The sequence below is a fragment of the Nyctereutes procyonoides genome, unplaced genomic scaffold (assembly GCF_905146905.1).
Source record: "Nyctereutes procyonoides isolate TBG_1078 unplaced genomic scaffold, NYPRO_anot_genome, whole genome shotgun sequence".
Classification (NCBI taxonomy): domain Eukaryota; kingdom Metazoa; phylum Chordata; class Mammalia; order Carnivora; family Canidae; genus Nyctereutes; species Nyctereutes procyonoides.
In genome coordinates, this window is record NW_026575125.1 from 89,051,681 (window position 1) to 89,071,070 (window position 19,390).

Here is a 19,390-nt window from a genome sequence, read left to right on the forward strand (position 1 = left end):
CATTTTCTGTATTTTTTAAAAAGATTTTATTTGTCTGAGAGAGAGAACGAGCAGGGAGAGGGAGAAGCAGGCTCCCAGCTGAGCAGGGAGCCTGACGCTGCTGGGCTTGATCCCAGGACGCTGGGATCATGACCTGAGGTAAAGGCAGATGCCCAACCAGCTGAGCCAACCAGGTGTCCCCCATTTTCTGTATTTAAATATTTCTTTGCACAACCCTTGAAGGAGTAAATAGATTAGATCTGAATTTTGGGGTTTATTTTTTAAAGACTATTTTTGTAGGGAAATTTTAGGTTTACAACAAAATTGAGGGGAAGGTACAGAGATTTCCCATGTACGCCTGTGCCCCCACAATTCATGGCCTCCCTCATTATCTGTATCCCCCACCAGGGTGGAACATTTGTCACAATCTACACTGATACATCTTAATCACTCAAAGTCCATACCTTACCTTCAGGCTCCCTCTTGGTGTCATCTATACTACGGATTTGAACAAATGTATCATGACGCATGTCTGTCATCATAACATCTTACAGAGTATTTTCATTGCCCTGGAACTCCTCTGTCCTCTGCCTATTCATCTTTCCCTCCGCAACCCCTGCAGCCACTGATCTTTCATTGTCTTCACAGTTTTGTCTTTTCCAGAGGTTCCTGCGGTTGGAATCATACAGCATGCAGCCATTTCAGAGTGGCTTCTTTCACTTAGTAATATGCATTTAAGTTTCCTCCATGTCTTTTCATGTCTTGATGCCTCTTTTTTTTTTTCATGCTGAATAATATTCCATTGTCTGGATGCACCACAGTTTAAGTGTTCACCCCCTGAAGGGCATCTTAGTTGCTTCTGAGTCTTGGCAATTATGAATAAAGCTGCTATAAACATTTGTGTGCAGTGTTTTGCATGGAGGTAAGTTTTCAACTCCTTTAGGTAAATGCCAAGGAGCGTAATTGCTGACCATATGGTAAGGGTATATTTAGTTTTGTAAGAAACTACCAGACTCTGTCCCAAAGTGGCTGTAGCATTTTGCATTCCGAAGAGCAGTGAAGTAGCATTCCTTTCGGAATGATGGCTCTGCATCAGCCCCAGCATTTGGTGCTGTTTGTGCTCTGGATTTGGCCATTCTCATAGGTGTATGGTAACAACTTGTTTTAATTTGCATTTCCCCGATGACTATTATGTGGAACATCTTTTCAGATGCTTCTTTGCCAGCTGTATATTTTCTCTGGTGGGGTGTCTGAAAGTCTTTAGCTTATTTTTTAATTGAGTGGTTTGTTTTCTTATTATTTTGAGAACTCTCTGTATATTTTGAATAGCAGTCCTTTATCAGATGTGTCTTTTGCAAATATTTTCTCTGAGTCTGTGGCTTGTTTTCTTATTCTCTTACTATTGATTTTTGCAGAACCGAAGTTTTTAATTTTAAGAAAGTCCAGTGGAGTGATTATTTCTTTCCTAGATCGTCTTTGGTATTATATCTAAAAAGTCATCACCACGCTCCAGCTCATCTAGGTTTTTCCCAGTGTCATCTCCTAAGAGTTTTATAGTTTCGCACATTTACATTTAGGCTTGTGATCCATTCCCAGTATAGTTTCATGAATGGCGTAAGGGCTGTGCCTAGATTCATTTCTTTTTGCATATGGACATCTAGTTGTTCCAGCACCGTTTGTTGAAGAGACTGTCTTTGCTCCCTTGTCAAAGATTAGCTGACTGAATTTATGAGAGTAGATCTGAGTTTTGTAAAACCTGATTTTCAAAAGAATCCCCTGGAGAATTGCCATCAAAATTCTGATTCCTAGGCCCCAGGCAAAACCCTGCTGAGTAGGATTCCCGGGAGAGGGCTTGAGGAATCTGCATTGTATACAACTACAGATAATTCAGAGGTACCAGGTCAAGGGTTTGGGAATTGTCACTCTTAGTTCATTTTAAAAATTGCCTTCCTTTTCTGTAGAACCTTTGCCTGACTCCGGTTATGGCTGATGTAGGGGTTCACTCTGTCCTGCCAGCTACCACAAAACAGAATCCTTTGATAGCCTAGACAAAAAAAGCCTAGTGAGCGCCTTCTGTCTGCCTGCACTGCACTAGGTGCTGATGGTCACTGGGGAAAGTTGTGCATAGAGGTGTGAAATTGGAAATAAGATGCCAGCAGGACTGGTCATGGAAGGTAGCTATAGCCACACTGTGGAGTGAAACACATAGAAAACCATTGTGTCCTGGAACATTGATCTGGCAGTGATTGGAGGGCACTAATAATGAAGGTCAGAGAGGTCATGCTGGAGAGGACACAAAGCCTGAAGTGATGAGGACATTAAACAGGGTGAGGGTTGTGGGAATGTCGCAGGAGAGAATCCAAGGAACTCTGTGAAGGAAGAAGTAATGGAATATGGTGACAGGAATATAGGGAAAGGAGAGGGGAAAGGGTGATATCAGAGGCCGTAATCAAGGAGTCCAGAGAAAGCGTGCTCTGATGGGAATGGGAAAGGTCAGAAGACAGGCTGTTTGGCAGGGGAGAGAGGGCATAAGGCCATTGACTTTGAGGCCAGAGTGGAACACTCCACTGGAGCAGTTAGAAATCTGGGACTAGCTCCAAGGAATCCCCAGTGTAGAAATTCTAGTCGAGGGATAGAAATGATCAACTGGGGGAGAATGGATGAGGGGAGTAAGCAGTAAAGAGGCATGTGCAAGAGAGCTGAGGATAAAATGTGAACCCGAAGAGAAGAGAAGAGAAGAGAGAGGAGAAGCCAAGAAAACAAAGCAGGCAGGTAGAAGAACCAGAGGAAAACAATGGAATTCAGCAGATGAGGCATTTTCAAGAAGCATAAAACTCTTGCTGGCCTTGTACATCCCTTAAACAGAAGAATAAAAGGAGTCAGGGCTCCTATAGTTTTCATAGCTATTTAATGTACCAGTATTTGGGGCATCTGGCTGGCGCGGTTGGTAGACCATGTGACTCTTAATCTCAGGGTCGTGTGTTCAAGCCCCACGTTGGGTATAGAGCTTACTTAAAAAAAAGAAAGTAGTAGTGTTCATCAAAAAGGAACATTTATTTCTTCCAAGAGTATGAAATGGAGCCACACTATAAAATAGGGTTTTGGGGCACCTGGGTGGCTCAGCCTTCAGCTTGGGTCGTGATCTTGGGGTCCAGGGATCAACCCCTGCATCGGGCTCCCTGCTCAGTAGGTTGCCTACTTCTCCCTCTCCCTCTGCCACTCCCCCTACTTGTGCTCTCTCTCAAATCAATCAATCAATCAATAATAAAATAGGGTTTTAAGCAAAGCTATTTTTCCATATTGCAAATGTTGTCTTTCATGGTCCTCTTCCGTCATTTAAAAGAAAACAAATGTCTGCCTTTGTTTCCTGAGCACCTCGTTAAAAGTAATCCAGAAGGTTGTCTCATATTTTGCAGGCACAGCAGCCTGGGAAAAATTCTTCAATGTGAAGACATCTATAGAGAAGGTCAACACATTGGTTGTTCCTTTGCTCTGACTAATTTGAAGGATTCCAGTTTTGAACAACACAGTGTCCAAATAGTGGTCAAGGATAATGCAGGAAAAATTAGACCATCCTTCAATATAGTGCCTTTAACTTCTCATGGTAAGTTTTAGAAGTCCTGTATGACAGTGTGTCTTTTGAACAATCAGTACAGATAATAAAAAAAAAAGCAATGATTTTGGTTTTAAGATTTTTCCCAGAGAAAAAGACTGTATGTATACCATTATTTGATTTTTTTGTTTTAAAGAAGCAGGCTTGGAAATTCTGATATTTATTGAGCACATGTGCCACATGCTTTGCTCTTATTTGCTTGAGTGTGATAGGACTTTGAACACTCAGTTAGCTGTAGAACCGAGACTGGAAACAGGCTGTCTGACTCTTATGATCTGTTCTCTTTTGCTTATGACCCTGGAGAGGGTGATGCTGCAGAAGAAAATAAAATATGGTTCCTGAAGAATCTTTCTCTTAGTTGGAAAAAGGCTGTGACTGAAGGAGAAGCGATCAGAGATGATATTCAAACTAGCTACTATGCTGGGTGGCATAAGTACCAACCACTCAGAACAACCAATGCAGCCAAGTGTTGGTTTCTTAGAAAGAAAACAGAAGTCTGCTTGAGATCCTAGGTTTTCACTTTGGACAAAGTGTATAAACTCCTAAGTGTTTTGTCATCTGTAAAACAGGGTCCATAGTACCTCTTGACCTCAAAGGACTGTCCAGAGTTCCAAATGATGTGAGGTATAGACGGATTTTGTAGATCTCAAAAGCAGACTACTGTAAGCATCATGTTTATTTATTTGCTGTAAGATCCCAATAGGGAGCTCAGATTATGGTTAAGTGGTATACAGAAAATTTATAGGCAAATAACCACGAATTGACAAAAGTTCCCAAGTCTGGGGGCAGAGCACTATTTGCCACCCCTTCACTTACTGTTACACAAGTGAATTCTAATTGTGGCCAGAGGCCAGAGGATTAAGGTTATGGTAACTTGCCAAGTAGGATAATCTGAAGCAGAGCCCTTTTCTGCCCTTCCCCTTGCTTGGCAGATTGTCCTCGATGGACCTTCTAAAACTCATTTTGCCACTCTTCTTCCTAGAGATTAGTGGCGACATAAAGGGAAATCCTTCTCAGCTGGAAAATTACATCTTCAAGTTGCATTCCGCTAATCTTCCGCTCTCTTCTGTTGCTTAGTCTTAAGCATAGCTGACTCCTGAAAAACTAAATGGACCAGGCTAATTTTTTTTTACTTCGATTGTAGTTATAATCACGTAACATTAAATTTCCCATGATAACCATTTCTAAGTGTACAATTCAATAATGTTAAGTATATTCCCATTTTTGTGCAGTAGACCTCTAGAACTTTCTCATCTTTTAAAACTGGAACTCCATGCCCCCCTAAACACTAATTTGCCCTCCCCCAGCCCTTGCTAATCAGCTTTCTATTTTCTGTTTCTACTTTAGATATTTCGTATGGGTGGAATCCTATAGCGTTTGTCCTTTTGTGTTGGGCTTATTTCACTTAGTATAATGTCCTTGAGGTTCATCCATGTTGCGGTATATGACAAACTAGGCTAATGTTTTAATTGTGGCCTTTGATTGGCGTAAGTGAGTGGCTGCTGGGGAAACCCCTGGTGCCCCTCATCATCCATTAGGGGGATGCACATCTTGACCCAGTGCTTCTTTTCTTTATTGTTCTTCTTTATTCTCTTTATTCACAGCCAAATGTCCTGATTATACCCTGGCCATGTTCTAACTGGATGCAGGCCAGAGCTCATGTTATCTGTTAGATGCCCCAAAAATGTTTTTTGGATCCATTTTATGAAGCAGTTTAAAATAAGCTTTCTACATTAATCATGACCTTCATTATCTCTACCTATATATGAACCTCATCAAACAAAATTCTGGAAGCTAATTTGGGTTCTTCTATTTCTGTCTTTCAGTGAAACCTGATCCCCCACATATTAAGCGTCTCTTCTTCCAAAACGGTAACTTGTATGTGCAATGGAAGAATCCACAGAATTTTTATAGCAGATGCTTATCTTACCAAGTAGAAGTCAATAACAGCCAAACTGAGACGAATGATATATTCTACGTAAGTTTTTATTAACTAGTTGATTTTATTTGGATATTTTTCTTTCACTTGAATTTCTTACAGGGGTACTAAATTGAAACATGAGTGAAATGTAGCTCTTCAATTTGTCACCTGATGGTGATGATGGTGGTAAAATTTTTCGTCTGAAACAGGGCATGGCGGATGGTTTGAGGGTTGATGGTAGGAGCATTGGCTGTAAGATTCATGCCGTTCATCAATTCTTTTGCTGAACAAATTTTTATTACATATCTACCACATGCCGGGCACTATTTTATGTATACATCTCCCTGATGACAAGGTCTCTTTTTCCCTTGAAGCCTATCTGCTGGGAAATAAGTATGTAAATGAGCAAGCTAATTTCAGAGCATGAATGCTAGGAAGAAAATCAAATGGGTCATGCAGTAGCATGATGGGAGGGCCTTAGAGAATATGAGGTTGGATAGTCATCCAAAGTGATGACATTTGAGATAAGACCAGAATGACAAGCAGGGGCCAGCCATGTGAAAATCTGGGGAGTGGAGAGGACAAGTACAAAGACTCTGAGGCAAGAATGAGTTTGGCACGTGTGAGAAACAAAAAGGAAACCAGTGTGGCTGAAATTGATAGGGAAAGATGTGTAAGCAGGAGGCTGGGGTCAGATTGGGTAGATACTTTGAGGCTCTGGTGTAGCCATTCCCTTTTCTTGGAGTTTGTGGCAACTAAAGTAGTAGAATTTGAGTAGTCAGTATTGGTTGGATTATGTACATTTACACTGTTGGGAAGTACAAAACACACTAATTAGAGGTCCCTGTGGGCCACTGGGCATAACAGGATGTGGTGTAACTTCAGGGCATCAGTCCTATTGTTCCGCTTTATAAAAGAGGTCACAAACTCAGGCCTTAAACATGTTTGTTTGAACTACAAACCGAGGGGAATTTTTTTTTTATTAAATTTGAAGATTTTGCCCAGATTTAAATACCACAGTACCCGAGGAGTGTGGTTTCCATAAGGTGGCGCCTCAGGACCACAGGGATTGTACCACTTGCCTGGGCCCTGCGTGCGTTTAAGTTTTTCGAAGTTAGAAACCAAGTGTTTTATAATGGCTTTTAAAAGAGCCCTGCATCTTGCATGTGGGCAAATTCCTTGGTCCAGTTGCTTGAGCTCATCGTGGGAGTTTCAAAACACTAACTAAAAATAAGCCAGTGTTGACAGGCTGTAACCCCAGAGGGAGTGCCCAGGTCCATAGCTGACCAGTGCTCTTCTGGGCATTTGCAGGTGAATCTGTTTGCTGAAATCGAATAATCATTATCCATACCAGAAACCAGTGTCCCCATACAGCACTCCAAAGGGAAAAAGCAAAGGGCTTCCAAGTAGGGAGAAGGTGAGGCTTGGATTTACAACAAAGTCAGCTGTCAGAATGTGAAAGTCGACTTGACAACTCTGGCTTTTACTGCTCCCCTCTGTCTGAAATCCTGAGACATATGCTGCTTATATTACTCATTTGGCACTGAATTATGTCCTGCTGGTTACCCTGATCACATGTGTAGGCCTTTTCTCCTGACTAAAAATAAAAGCTCCTGCAGGGAGGAGTTGAGTGGTGTTTACTTCGTGCTGCTCCTGCTAATAGCGGCTAACATGTATTGAGCGATTACTATGTGGTAGGCATTTTAATAAGCACACGATCTCAGTGGTCTTGCTCAGTCCTCACAGTAACCCTAAGGATCTAGGTCCTGTTATTTTGTCCTCATTTCACAGATGGGAAACTGTAATCTCAGAGGTTACTCCTAAGTTAGTAGTGGTAGAGTCAAGATTTCAGCAAGGCTGAGTCTAAAGCCAGTGTTCTTAACCCTGGGGACCACCTCAAAGCTTCCTCTGAACAGTAACAGCCATCATTTATTAAGTGTTTGTGATGTGCTACAAAGTTACTCTTCTATGTACTTCTTTTTCTTAAAATTTTTTTAAATTTTTTTATTTATTTATGATAGTCACAGAGAGAGAAAGAGAGAGAGGCAGAGACACAGGCAGAGGGAGAAGCAGGCTCCATGCACCGGGAGCCCGATGTGGGATTCGATCCCGGGTCTCCAGGATCGCGCCCTGGGCCAAAGGCAGGCGCCAAACCGCTGCGCCACCCAGGGATCCCCTTCTATGTACTTCTTATAGAGTAGTGTATAACAATCCATGAAATGGTTCTACTTTAACCTATATTTCATTGAGAATCTAAGGCTCAGAGAGGTAAAGTAACTTGCTACAGGCCACACAGCTAATAAGTTGGCCTTTATGTATTCAAAGATTGGTCTTCCTGTATTAAACTTTGATGGAGAGCATTTGGTATAACACCGTGTGCATAGTCATCACTTAAATTCTTGTTGAGGGATCCCTGGGTGGCGCAGCGGTTTGGCGCCTGCCTTTGGCCCAGGGCGCGATCCTGGAGACCCGGGATCGAATCCCACATCGGGCTCCCGGTGCATGGAGCCTGCTTCTCCCTCTGCCTGTGTCTCTGCCTCTCTCTCTCTCTCTCTCTCTCTCTCTCTCTCTCTCTCTCTCTGTGTGTGTGTGTGTGTGTGTGTATGTGTCTGTGACTATCATGAATAAATAAATAAAATCTTTAAAAAAAAATTCTTGTTGAATTGAGTTACCTTTCTTTACAAACTTCTGCACTGAAGAGAATGTACATACTATGGAATTTGGTCTCCTAAATCAGAACTGTAGTCTATTTGGAATTAGCACTGTTTATACATTTGAGTTTAATAATGTTCTTTCTCCTAGCAGATGTTCACCAGCTGCTTCCTCTCCTAAAATGTCACCAGCTTGTTGTGTGCTCACTGATTTTGAGCCCTGCTGGTTAGGCCCTCCCCCCCCCTTTTTGCAAGACTTTTTGAGGAATTATTTTGCCTGGTATTGTAGTTAAGAGGGGGAAGTAGGCCAGGACACGAACTGGTGCCATCACATGGGGGCTGTGGTCAGAGGTAGCTCATGCAGAATCACAGAGCAAGGAATGACTTGTCTTTGACCAACCCCCTTCTCCACAAAATATCTACTTGGTCCTCTGTGCCCTTGTTTTCCTTTTCTCATGGAGTTATCTGAGCAGTTGATAAACTATGCAAGGGAATTTACATTTGAACAAGAGCCCAGAACCTCCAATTTGCACAGTGATTTGCCAATTTTGGAATGTACATATATCCGGGAGATGGTCCAGGAGCGGGAGACATGAACCTACAATCCTGTCCCTCAAGTGGTAGTTGGTATTTGGGATTTCCCAACAGGTCTCTGATTCCAAAGTAGTTTTTTCTCTGCCCTATAAGAAGTATTGATAGGATGCTCTTCATCATTCGGTTGGCCTTTCAGTTCTTCACAAACGCTACTAGCAACTGTTTAGTACATAGCATTCAAGGACAAAAATCATAACTGTGTGTTCTGGTCTTTGCCCCATGTTTAAATGTCTCTTTGATGGAAGTTGACTGTTCCAGCTTTATTGAAGTATGATTGACACGTAAAAACCATATATATTTGGGGTGTACAGTGTGATTATTTTCAAGGTGCACAATGTGATGATTTATGATACATAAATCTTATGAAATGATTACCACAGTCCCATTAATTAACACATCCATCACACAATTACTTTTTTTAAAATGGTGAGGACACTTAAGATCTACTCTCTTAGCATATTTCAGGTATACAATATGATATTATTAACTATAATCACCATGCTGTACATTAGATTCCTAGAACTTATAACTACAGTTTATACCCTTTGCCCAACATCTCCCCATTTCCCCTGATCATCCAGCCCCTGGCAACCACCATTCTACCCTCTGCCTCTATGAGCTCAACTTTTTAAGATTCCACATTTAAGTGAGGTCATACAGTTTTTGCCTTTCTCTGACTTACTTCGCTTAGCACAGTGCCCTTGATTTTCTTCCATGTTGTCACAAATGGCAGGATCTCCTTTCCCATGGCTGGATGATATTCCATTGTGTGTGTGTGTATGTGTATACACACACATACATACATACCACATCTTCTTTGTTCATCTGTTGGTACACACTTGGGTTACTTCCATATCTGAGCCACACAGGCACCCCAGGGCTGCGTGTATTTTTTTTTAAAGATTTTATTTATTTATTCATAATAGTCACACACACACACACAGAGAGAGAGAGGCAGAGACACAGGCAGAGGGAGAAGCAGGCTCCATGCACCGGGATCCTGATGTAGGATTCGATCCCGGGTCTCCAGGATCGCACCCTGGGCCAAAGGCAGGCGCCAAACCGCTGCACCACCCAGGGATCCCGCGTGTATCTTTTTGAATTAGTGTTTTCATTTTCTTTTTTTCCCCAAAGAATTATTTATTTATTTTAGAGAGAGAAAGCACGTGTGTGAGGGGAGGATCAGAGGGAGAGAATCTTAAGCTGACTCAAACCCGATATGGGGCTTGACCCCAAAACCCTTGATACCTGAGCTGAAACCAAGAGTTGGATGCTTAACCAACTGAGCTGCCCAGGCACCCCCATTGTCTTCAGTTAGAGAGCCAGTAGTAGAATTACTGAATCATATGGTATTTTTAAAAATTGAAGTATAATTGATATACAGTGTTAATTTCAGATATACAACTTTTTTTTCCTCAACAATTCTATACATTTCTCAGTGCTCACCATAAGTGTCACCATCTATCACCATACAACGTTATCACAATATTGACTACTATATTCCCTATACTGGTATTTCTATTTTTAACTTTTTAAGGAACATCCATACTGTTTTCCATAGTGGCTTCACCAATTTACATTCCCACCAACAGGGCATGAGGGTTTTCTTTTCCCCACACCCTTGCCAACATTTAGTATTTCTTATCTTTTTTGATCATGGCCATTCTAATAGGTGTGGGGTGATACCTCATTGTGGTTTTGATTTGCATTACCCTGATGATTAGTGATGTTGAACATCTTTTCATATAACTTGTTGACCAGAAGGAGATGGACTATTTATACTAAGCAACAGATTTTCATGTGTTGATTTTCTGCTCTCATTTTGAAATATTTACATTTTAGGAACTAATCTTTCTCTTTACATCAGACAGCAAATGATTTAAATTGTGTGGAAGAGAATTTTGCATTATACTTTCTTTTCTCTAACCCAGTCATTTTTGATATATTATACTCTCAACAAGGGAGACTTTTTTAAACTTTCAATTGATGTATAATATCCAATAGAAAAATTGCACGAGTCGTTATGTACAGCTCAGTGATTTTTCACAAGTGATTTTTGCAAATGATTTTTCACTTAAGTAACCAGCATCCCAGAAGTCCCATTGTAACCCCCTTTGGTCTCTACCCTCCCAAAGAACAATTACTACCCTGACTTATAATCCCATAAATTAGTTTTGTTGCCTCTTTTTAAACTCTTTATATGACAGAGAGAGGACAAGCAGAGGGAACAGCAGAGGGAAAGGAAGAAGCAGGCTCCCCTCTGAGCAGGGAGCCCGATGTGGGGCTGGATTCCAGGACCCTGAGATCATGACCTGTGAGTCGAAGGCAGATGCTTAACTGACTGAGCCACCCAGGCACCCTCAGAACTTACTTTTTGTGTGCATCTGCCGCCTTTCACCCAATGTTATGTTTTTGAGAGTCACAGATATTGTTGCCTGTAGTTGTCAGTGTTTTGTTCTCATTGCATTTGTTCCATCATGTTGGTCTATCACATTTGACTTATCCATTCTCCCTTTGGTGGACATTTGGATAGTTTCCAGCTTGGAGTTTTATGAACAGTGTCTTTATGAACATTACATGTCTCTTGGTGTGCATCTGCATACATTTCTGTTGGGCATGCATGGGTCAGAGGCTTATGTATAATTGTCTCTAATAGATAAGACTTTCCTCAAATGGCTGTGCCAATTTACACTACTAAGAGCAGAGATCGAGAGTGCTCAATGCTTCATATCCTCACCGGCACTTGGTATTGTCTGGTAGTGTGTGTATTGTTGTTATTTTGTGGATTTAATTTACATTTCCCTGATGACTAAGGAAGTTGAGCACTTTTGCACATGTTCCTTGGCAATTTGAATACCCTCTTGTAAAATGCCTATTCAAATCTTTTGCCAGGTTTTCTGTTGGGTTGTCTGTCTTTTCATTACTAATTGGTGGGATATACATATGTGAAAGTATATGTATTATATATAAATATAAGTATATATTATATGATATGTGTATATGCAAGTCCTTTGTCAGGAATTGCAAATATCTTCTCTTACTCTATACGTGACTTTTAAAAATTTCCTTAATAGGATATCTTTGATGAACAGAAGAAATTTGCAATTTTAATACAGATGACTTTATAACAATTCTTCCTTTAGGGTTGATATTTTTTTTGTTTTTATTTAAGAAATTGTCTCCTGCTTCAAGGTCATGAAGATGTTCTACATTTTCTTCTAAAATCTTGCAGTATTTATGTATTTATTTGCTCAGTTTAACTCTCACATTTAGATCTGCAATCCATCTGGAATTGACTTCGTAAATAGTGTGAGGTAGGGGTCAAGATTCTTTATTTTCCCTCGTATGGATTTATGATTGACCCAACCTTCTTTCACTGCACCTGGTCCTCTTTTGATGGGATAAAAAGAAACCTCATTAGAAATGGTTAAATGATAGAATGTAGCCATTTAAATTTTTAAAATATATTTGTTTTCTTATATCTTCAAGGTTGAAGAGGCCAAATGTCAGAATTCAGAATTTGAGGGAAACCTGGAGGTCAGTAAATTCAACTTTAGCTCTTTGGGCTTAAAGTCATAGAATAATTGGGGGTGGGGCAGAGCGGCCACAGTTAAATTTGAACTGCTTTGAGAAAAACAAACTCAAAGTGTTCTGTGGGTTATTGCTAACTTTTATTTGAGGATTTGAAGTCAGATAGAGAATTTGGACTGCAATCCAAGTCTTAATCATATACAGAATTTGGAAGATAATTATATTTAGGATTCAGAAGCAGAGAAAGAGAATAATCTGGTAATATTCCTCATGAGTTTTTTATTTTATATCTAAGGGTACAATTTGTTTCATGGTCCCCGGCGTTCTTCCTGATACTTTGAACACAGTCAGAATAAGAGTCAGAACAAATAAGTTATGCTATGAGGATGACAAACTCTGGAGTAATTGGAGTCAAGCGATGAGTATAGGTAAGAAAACAGGATTTCATTAAAATTTAAACCATTGATGCATGGAAACTAAGCTGAAGCAGAAAATATTTTGGGGTAAAGGATTGTTCTGCATTCTTGATGTCACTCAGATAATATCTACAACTGGACTGTATTTTCTGTCTAATTACTATCAAATCACCCAGGTTTAATTCACAATATACAGCTCTCTGAAAATCCATAATCCAAAAGGTGTTTTTTTCTCTTCTGTCCTGTCTCCATCTTCTTAACAACCTGAACAAAAATATCAGAAGGCAGGCATGATTAAATCTGCAGATTGTGCAATGGTAGAGGGCTATTCTGTGTGCTGGTGACAGAATCAGGAGAACAGTGACCTTGATGGCCTTTAATAAAGATCAAACTGTATCTGGCTTTGAAAACAACAGTTTCATTTATTAATGGAGTAGCTGAGCAAACTGTGTGTCAGGCCCAAGTATAAGATTGGAAAGACCTTTGCTTTGTGTGTGTGCGTCTGTGTGTGTGCATGTGTTATGGGGGGAGGGTAGAGGGTTTTATTGAACTATAAGCTCAAAGTGACTCAGCATTGACATAAATATCCCCCAAAGGCATAAGCAGCCATAGGCCGCAGTGACAGTACAGCACCCAGAACAAGGGAATGCTACAGGGTGGGGCACCGCGTCCTGGCCACATCAGAAGTGTGTGGTATTCTATTCTGGGTGCCATGTTGTAGGAGGTTCAGTGGCAGACTGCAGTCTATCCTCAAAAAGATCATCAGGTTGTACAAGAATCTCAAAACTCCGGCAGGAGTAGTTAATGAAGCAAGTTTGGGGGTGAGGAGTCCTGATTGCTGAATTCTAACATTTGGGCTATTATTAGGTAGAAGAGGGAATAGGTTCTTTTCTTGTGTGGCTCCATGGGGCAAAATAGGACCAATTGAAGAACTTTCTAATAGCTGCCTAATGGTCAGAGAGATCAATTGTTGAGGTAGTCAGTTCCCTATTAGTTGAGGGACTGAACAAGCTGTGTGCCAGACATAGTTGTATTAGTTATGTATTGTTGCATAACAATGTACCTCAACATTGGGTAGCTTAAAAGACACATATTTACCGTCTCAGTTTCTGTGGATCAGGAATCTGGACCCAGCTTAGCTCAGTACCTCTGGCCCAAGTTCTCTCATGGAGTTACAGTCAAGCTATTTACTGGGCCTGCTGTCTCATCTGAAGGCTTGCCTGGGACTGGAGAACCTTTGTCCAGGCTCACTTATGTGGTCATTAGAAAGCCTCCATTCCTTGCTGGCTGGCAGATGGAGGCTGTAGCAGGTTGAATCGTATCCCTGAGAAACTTACTTTCAGGTCCCAACTCCTATACTTCTGAATGTGACTTCATTTGGAAATAGTTTTGCAGATGTAATCAAGTTAGGGTGAGGTCACACTGTCTTCAAGCAGGCCCAAAGTCTGATGCTTGGAATCCTTATGAGAAGAGATGGTGCACAGAAACCCCGAGAGACACACAGACATACAGGGAACAAGGCCCTGTGAAGATGGAGGCAGAGAATGGAGTGCTGCAGCTCCAGTCAAGGGGCACCACTGATGATTCCAGGGAGCCCCCGAAAGCTAAGAAGCAGCAAGGAGGTATTCTTCCCTAGAGCCATCAGAGGAAGCATATCCCTGTAGATACCTTGATTTTGGACTTCTAGCCTCCAGAACTGTGAGAGAATCCATTTTTGTTTTAAGCCAACTGGTGTGTGGTGATTTGCCACAGCAGCTCTGGTGAGGTAACACAGAGGCCTCCCTCGGTTTCTTGCCACTTGGGCCTCCCCACAGGGCTGCCTCATGAAATAGCAGCTAGCTCGCTCAAGGAAGTGACCCGAGCAAGAGTGTGTGAGAGGACACTCATGTGGAAACCACAGACTTTTACAACCTAATCTTGGAAATGACATCACCACGGCTGTCCGGTTCTTTACAAACAAGTCAGTTAGTGCAGCCCACCCTCCAGGGGAGGAGGTTACATAAAGTGTGACCATCAGGAGGCAGAGATCATTTGGGGGTCATCTTAGGGGCTAACACGATGATGCTAGGCCCTGACATTGCTTTCTAGATGGCCATGCCCTAGTGGGAAAGGTGAAGCTCTAAATAGACACGATATTCTGTGTGTGTGAGGCATGGCAAGGCGGTCAGTGAACAGCTCTGGAACCAAACAGTACCAGGTTTGAGGCTCACCCACATCACTTCCTAAACCCTCCTGGATGAGCCATCAAACCTCCCTGAGCCTTATCTTTCTCATCTGTAAAAATAGGAGATGCTGTTACCTGTCTCTGTAGCACAGATGTAAACATGTACAAGTCCTTCAGATGGCATTGCATGTATGGTAGCTGCTTAGTTAAGAAGTAGTGGTAGCTAGGATTATTTTAGGTCTACTAATAGTGGTAAGTAACCAATAAGAAAAGATTGTCACTGTTAACAATATGGCCTTTTTATCAGGTATAACATTGTGAGTAGTGTCTGAAACTAGTTAAGATAGCCTGGTTTTGGAAGACCCTCAAGGTCTTTATTTATCCATGACATTTTAGACACCAGAGTAGGACTTTGCTGTTTGCCATTAAGGGAACGGAGAGGTGGAATACAGAGGTATCTGTGATCTCACTAGTTTGTTCCAACCGTTGCTTGGTGTCTTTTCCAAAAGGGGTTGATTTCTAATGTTCTGTGTTTGCTTTCCCTTTGCCAGGTGAGAATACCGACCCCACGTTCTATATAACCATGTTGCTCGCCACTCCGGTCATCGTTGCAGGTGCCATCATAGTCCTTCTGCTTTATCTCAAAAGGTGAGGCAGCTGTCCCAGTCGGCTTGGCAGTTTCTGCTAGCCTGTGTGCTCCAGTCATTCCTCTTTGTGACTGTGTTTGGCGTTTGCCCCAGGTAGCAGGAGCACTTTGGCTATAAATGGCTTTGGTACTATGGCATGGCAAAGAAGGATCATCGTGCCCATTTTCTGGTGAAGAAAGTGCTGGGTCTGTTTCCCATGGCCCCGCTCAGGTGCTGTTCCCTTTGTGTGTGCGTAGGATTCTTGATAGGCCATGCGTTCACTCTACTCTTTCACATGCCTAGTATAGCCACGGATAATTGGTAGCTCTATGGAACGAAACTCTAGAAATGGAGAACTTTACGAGTTAAATGACTCTGCTAGTATTCATGCAGAGCAGGTTGCTACTTGAAGCTGTGGGCAAGAGACCTTCACCAAGTTGTCTCTGATAGAAGGTACTCTGCGTGCCAGGAGAGAGGCGGGTGGGGCCAGATTGTGTAGGCCACAGCAAGGAACTGAGATTTCCTTTTTTTTTCCTGAGCACAAGGGGCAGGCACTGAAGGGTTTTAAGTAGGGGAGTGACATGGCCTGATTTTACTGTCACAAAAGGTCGCCACCCTGGCTGCTGAGCAAAGAATTGGCTTGGGCAAGGATGGAAGCAAGTAGGCTAGTGAGGCGACATTGCAGCATTTGGGGGGAAGGATGCAGGGGGCCCTACCTGGAGGGTTAGCGACAGAGGTAGTAAGATGTGGTCAGAGGTGAGATGGATTTGGAAGGTAGACCTGAGAGCACCTGCTGATGGCTGCTCGTCCGTGGAAGTCCCAGGGCTACTGAGGGCTCAAGGACAGCTTAGGCTTTGGGCTTCAGCAACTTGAGTGAACACCAGGGCCGTTGGCCACGATAGAGAAGATTGTGAGGAGCCCTGGCTCTAGGACAAAGGTGAGGACTTTAGGCTTGAACAGAAGTTCGAGATGCCTATTAGATAACCAAGTAGAGATGTTAAATGGGTAGTTGTGTGATGAACTGAGAGTATAAGGGAGAGGTCTTGGCAGGGGGATAGAATTGTGGGAGCCCTTGGAATATCAACAGACCCAAAGCCCTAAGACTGGAAGAGTGCTCTCATTCAGCAAGTGGGACAGAGGCCAAAAGATGGAGTCCTGGGCCACACCGACATTTAGGGCTTAGGAGATGAGGCAGGGCCACCAAAGGGTAATAGGGAACAGCGCACATGTGTGTGTGCACATGTACACGTGTGCACACACACAGAGTCATAACCATGTGAGGTGGCAGATGTGTTAATTCACTTGATTGAAGTCATTTCATAATGTATATGTATATTAAAGCATCATGTTGTTCATCTCAAATATAATTTTTATTTGTCGAGTATATCTCAGTAAAGCTGGAAAAATGTTTTAAAAATGATAGGGTTTGAGCAGTCTGCTTATCCTGATGGCCCCTCTGGTTTACCTCTACTCGGTGCTCTCAGGACATGGGTTTCTCAGCTTCTTTTGGAAATTTCTTCACAGCTGCTTCATCATTAAAGATGACTTGTGTACCATGTCTTTTGTCCAAGTCTTCTTTTAATGTGGCTTTTTTTTTAAGTGGGGCATTCCTATGGGCTGGAAGATTGGATCAAAAAAAAAAAGTCTCTTTTTTCTTAAAGGCTCAAGATCATTATATTCCCTCCAATTCCTGATCCTGGCAAGATTTTTAAAGAAATGTTTGGAGACCAGAATGATGATACGCTGGTAAGCCCTGATTTCATAAAGTTCAAAATTGGTTTTTGTTGGAAGGCTATGGGATTTGTAAAGAGGTTGGTAAAATATACACAACATGAAATTTGCCATTTTGACCATTTTTAAGCATACGGCTCGGTTACATTAGGTACCTTCATAGTGTCATGCAACCATCATCACTATTTCCAGAACTTTGTCATCATCCCAGATAGAAATCGTGCTCATTAAACAAAAACTCTCCATTCCCCCCTACCCCAGCCCCTGATAACCCCTTTTCTATTTTCTGTTTATGAATCTGCCTATTCTGGGTACCTTGTATAAGTGGAATCCTACAGCATTTGTCCTTTTTTGTGTCTGCCTTCTTTCACTTAGCATAATATTTTCAAGGTTTATCCATGTTATAGCACGTGTCAGAACGTTATTTCGAAATTGGTTGTTTTAAACTGCATTTTATCTAAAAGAGGAGAGACGATTTAACATGCAGTATCCAGGGGCACCTGTCTGGCTCAGTCAGTACAGCCTGCAATTCTTGATCTCAGGATCATGAATTTGAGCCCCTCATTGGGCATGGAGCCTACTTAAAATAAAAAAATAAGTTAAAAAAATATGGCATCTCAGACAAAGCATACCATTTGCGAAGTCCTCAGAATACCTATCTTCTGTCCCTATGCTTCATTCTGTCTCTGGAGCAGGGACTCTGTTTAATCCAAACAATTTAAGGAAAGGAGCCTCCCTGATGAAACCAGTCCAGGAGGCAGGACTTCTGACTCTTGGAGATTTGGGGAAATAAAAAGATAGGGTAAACAGTTGAAATGGATTTTGTTCATGTGATTGCCTGGAAAGCTGACCTCTGAAGACAAGGGAGACCCACCCGAACTGTAGAGTTTGTTTGCTGCAGGACAAACTAGGACTCTCATGCTAGAATTTGTGGCTGGAAAACCTGAGGCCTCAGGGAAACCAAAGAGTCTTAGGTTTCTCTGATCAGTACATTCACCCAAACATAATAATACAGACACTAAATAGAATAAATATTAATATTATTACATATATCTCAAATTGGTAATATCAGGCATAGGGCAGTTAATTTAGTGAAGTAGTACAAGCATAGCTCATAATAGCCTGGGCTCTGGAGTCACATTGTCTGGATTCAAATTTCATTTTCCATGTGACCTTAGGTAACTTCTTAACCTTTCTGCGCTTCAGCGTTCTTGTTGGTGAAATGGAGGTAATGATAGCACCTGCCTTGGGGCTTTGTGATATGGATTCAATTAATTTAATACATAAAAACTACTTAGCACGGAGGCATTTATAAGTGCTCAGTAAGTGTTGGTGATTAGTATTACTATTGACACTTACCATTTATCGTTAATCCCCAAACAGTTCTTTTTTTTTTTTTAATAATCTCTATGCCCAACATGGGGCTTGAACTCATGACCCTGAGGTTAAGAGTCACATGCTCTGCCGACTGAGCCAGCCAGATGCAAGCGATTCATGATGGCAATGCTGATGTATAGCTAGGGAAGGAAGGCAGGGATGCTGATATGCTTTCAAGGAAGGATGCATCCAGGTCACTTTTTTTTTTAAGATTCTATTTATTTATTCTTGAGAGACAGAGAGAGAGAGAGAGGCAGAGACACAGGCAGAGGGAGGAGCAGGCTCCATGCAGGGAGCCTGATGTGGGACTCAATCCCGGGTCTCCAGGATCATGCCCTGGGACTCAATCCCGGGTCTCCAGGATCACCAGGCAGGACAGAAGATAGTTAAAGGCAGGCACTAAACCGCTGAGCTACCTGGGCTGCCCTCCAGGTCACTTTTTTACTGAGTCATGGTCACAATGCCAGCCGCTGGGGAATAGGGCACCACCAGGCAGGTAGGTCCTGAAGTCCAGTGCCTGATGAGGAGATGATGCACTGTAACTGAGGGGAATATGACAACCCGTGGGTCTTCGACTTTAGTTGAGTCTCCACCAATCAGAACGCTTGCAAGAATAGAGAATCCCAGGCCTCACCTCCAGAAAGTCTGACCACGCAAGTCTGGGATGGGCCCCAGGAATCTGCATATTTAACAAGAGGCCACAGATGATTCCTACTGTGGCAAGATCCGTTTGCAGAGCCCACTCTGAAAATCACTGTTGTGGCTGTTTTTCTTAGGATCACCCCAT

General features: G+C 42.1%; 1 protein-coding gene across 1 annotated transcript in view; it reads left to right on the forward strand.

Annotated features, from left to right (window-relative positions):
• The window catches only part of IL13RA1 (interleukin 13 receptor subunit alpha 1), a 53,892-nt gene that overhangs the window by 21,456 nt on the left and 13,046 nt on the right, over positions 1-19,390 (forward strand). The window contains exons 5-10 of the mRNA XM_055338756.1: positions 3,396-3,583; positions 5,419-5,570; positions 12,248-12,295; positions 12,585-12,717; positions 15,421-15,517; positions 17,157-17,241. Of these exons, the coding sequence (XP_055194731.1) occupies positions 3,396-3,583; positions 5,419-5,570; positions 12,248-12,295; positions 12,585-12,717; positions 15,421-15,517; positions 17,157-17,241 (703 nt within the window). The remainder of the gene's footprint in view (positions 1-3,395; positions 3,584-5,418; positions 5,571-12,247; positions 12,296-12,584; positions 12,718-15,420; positions 15,518-17,156; positions 17,242-19,390) is intronic.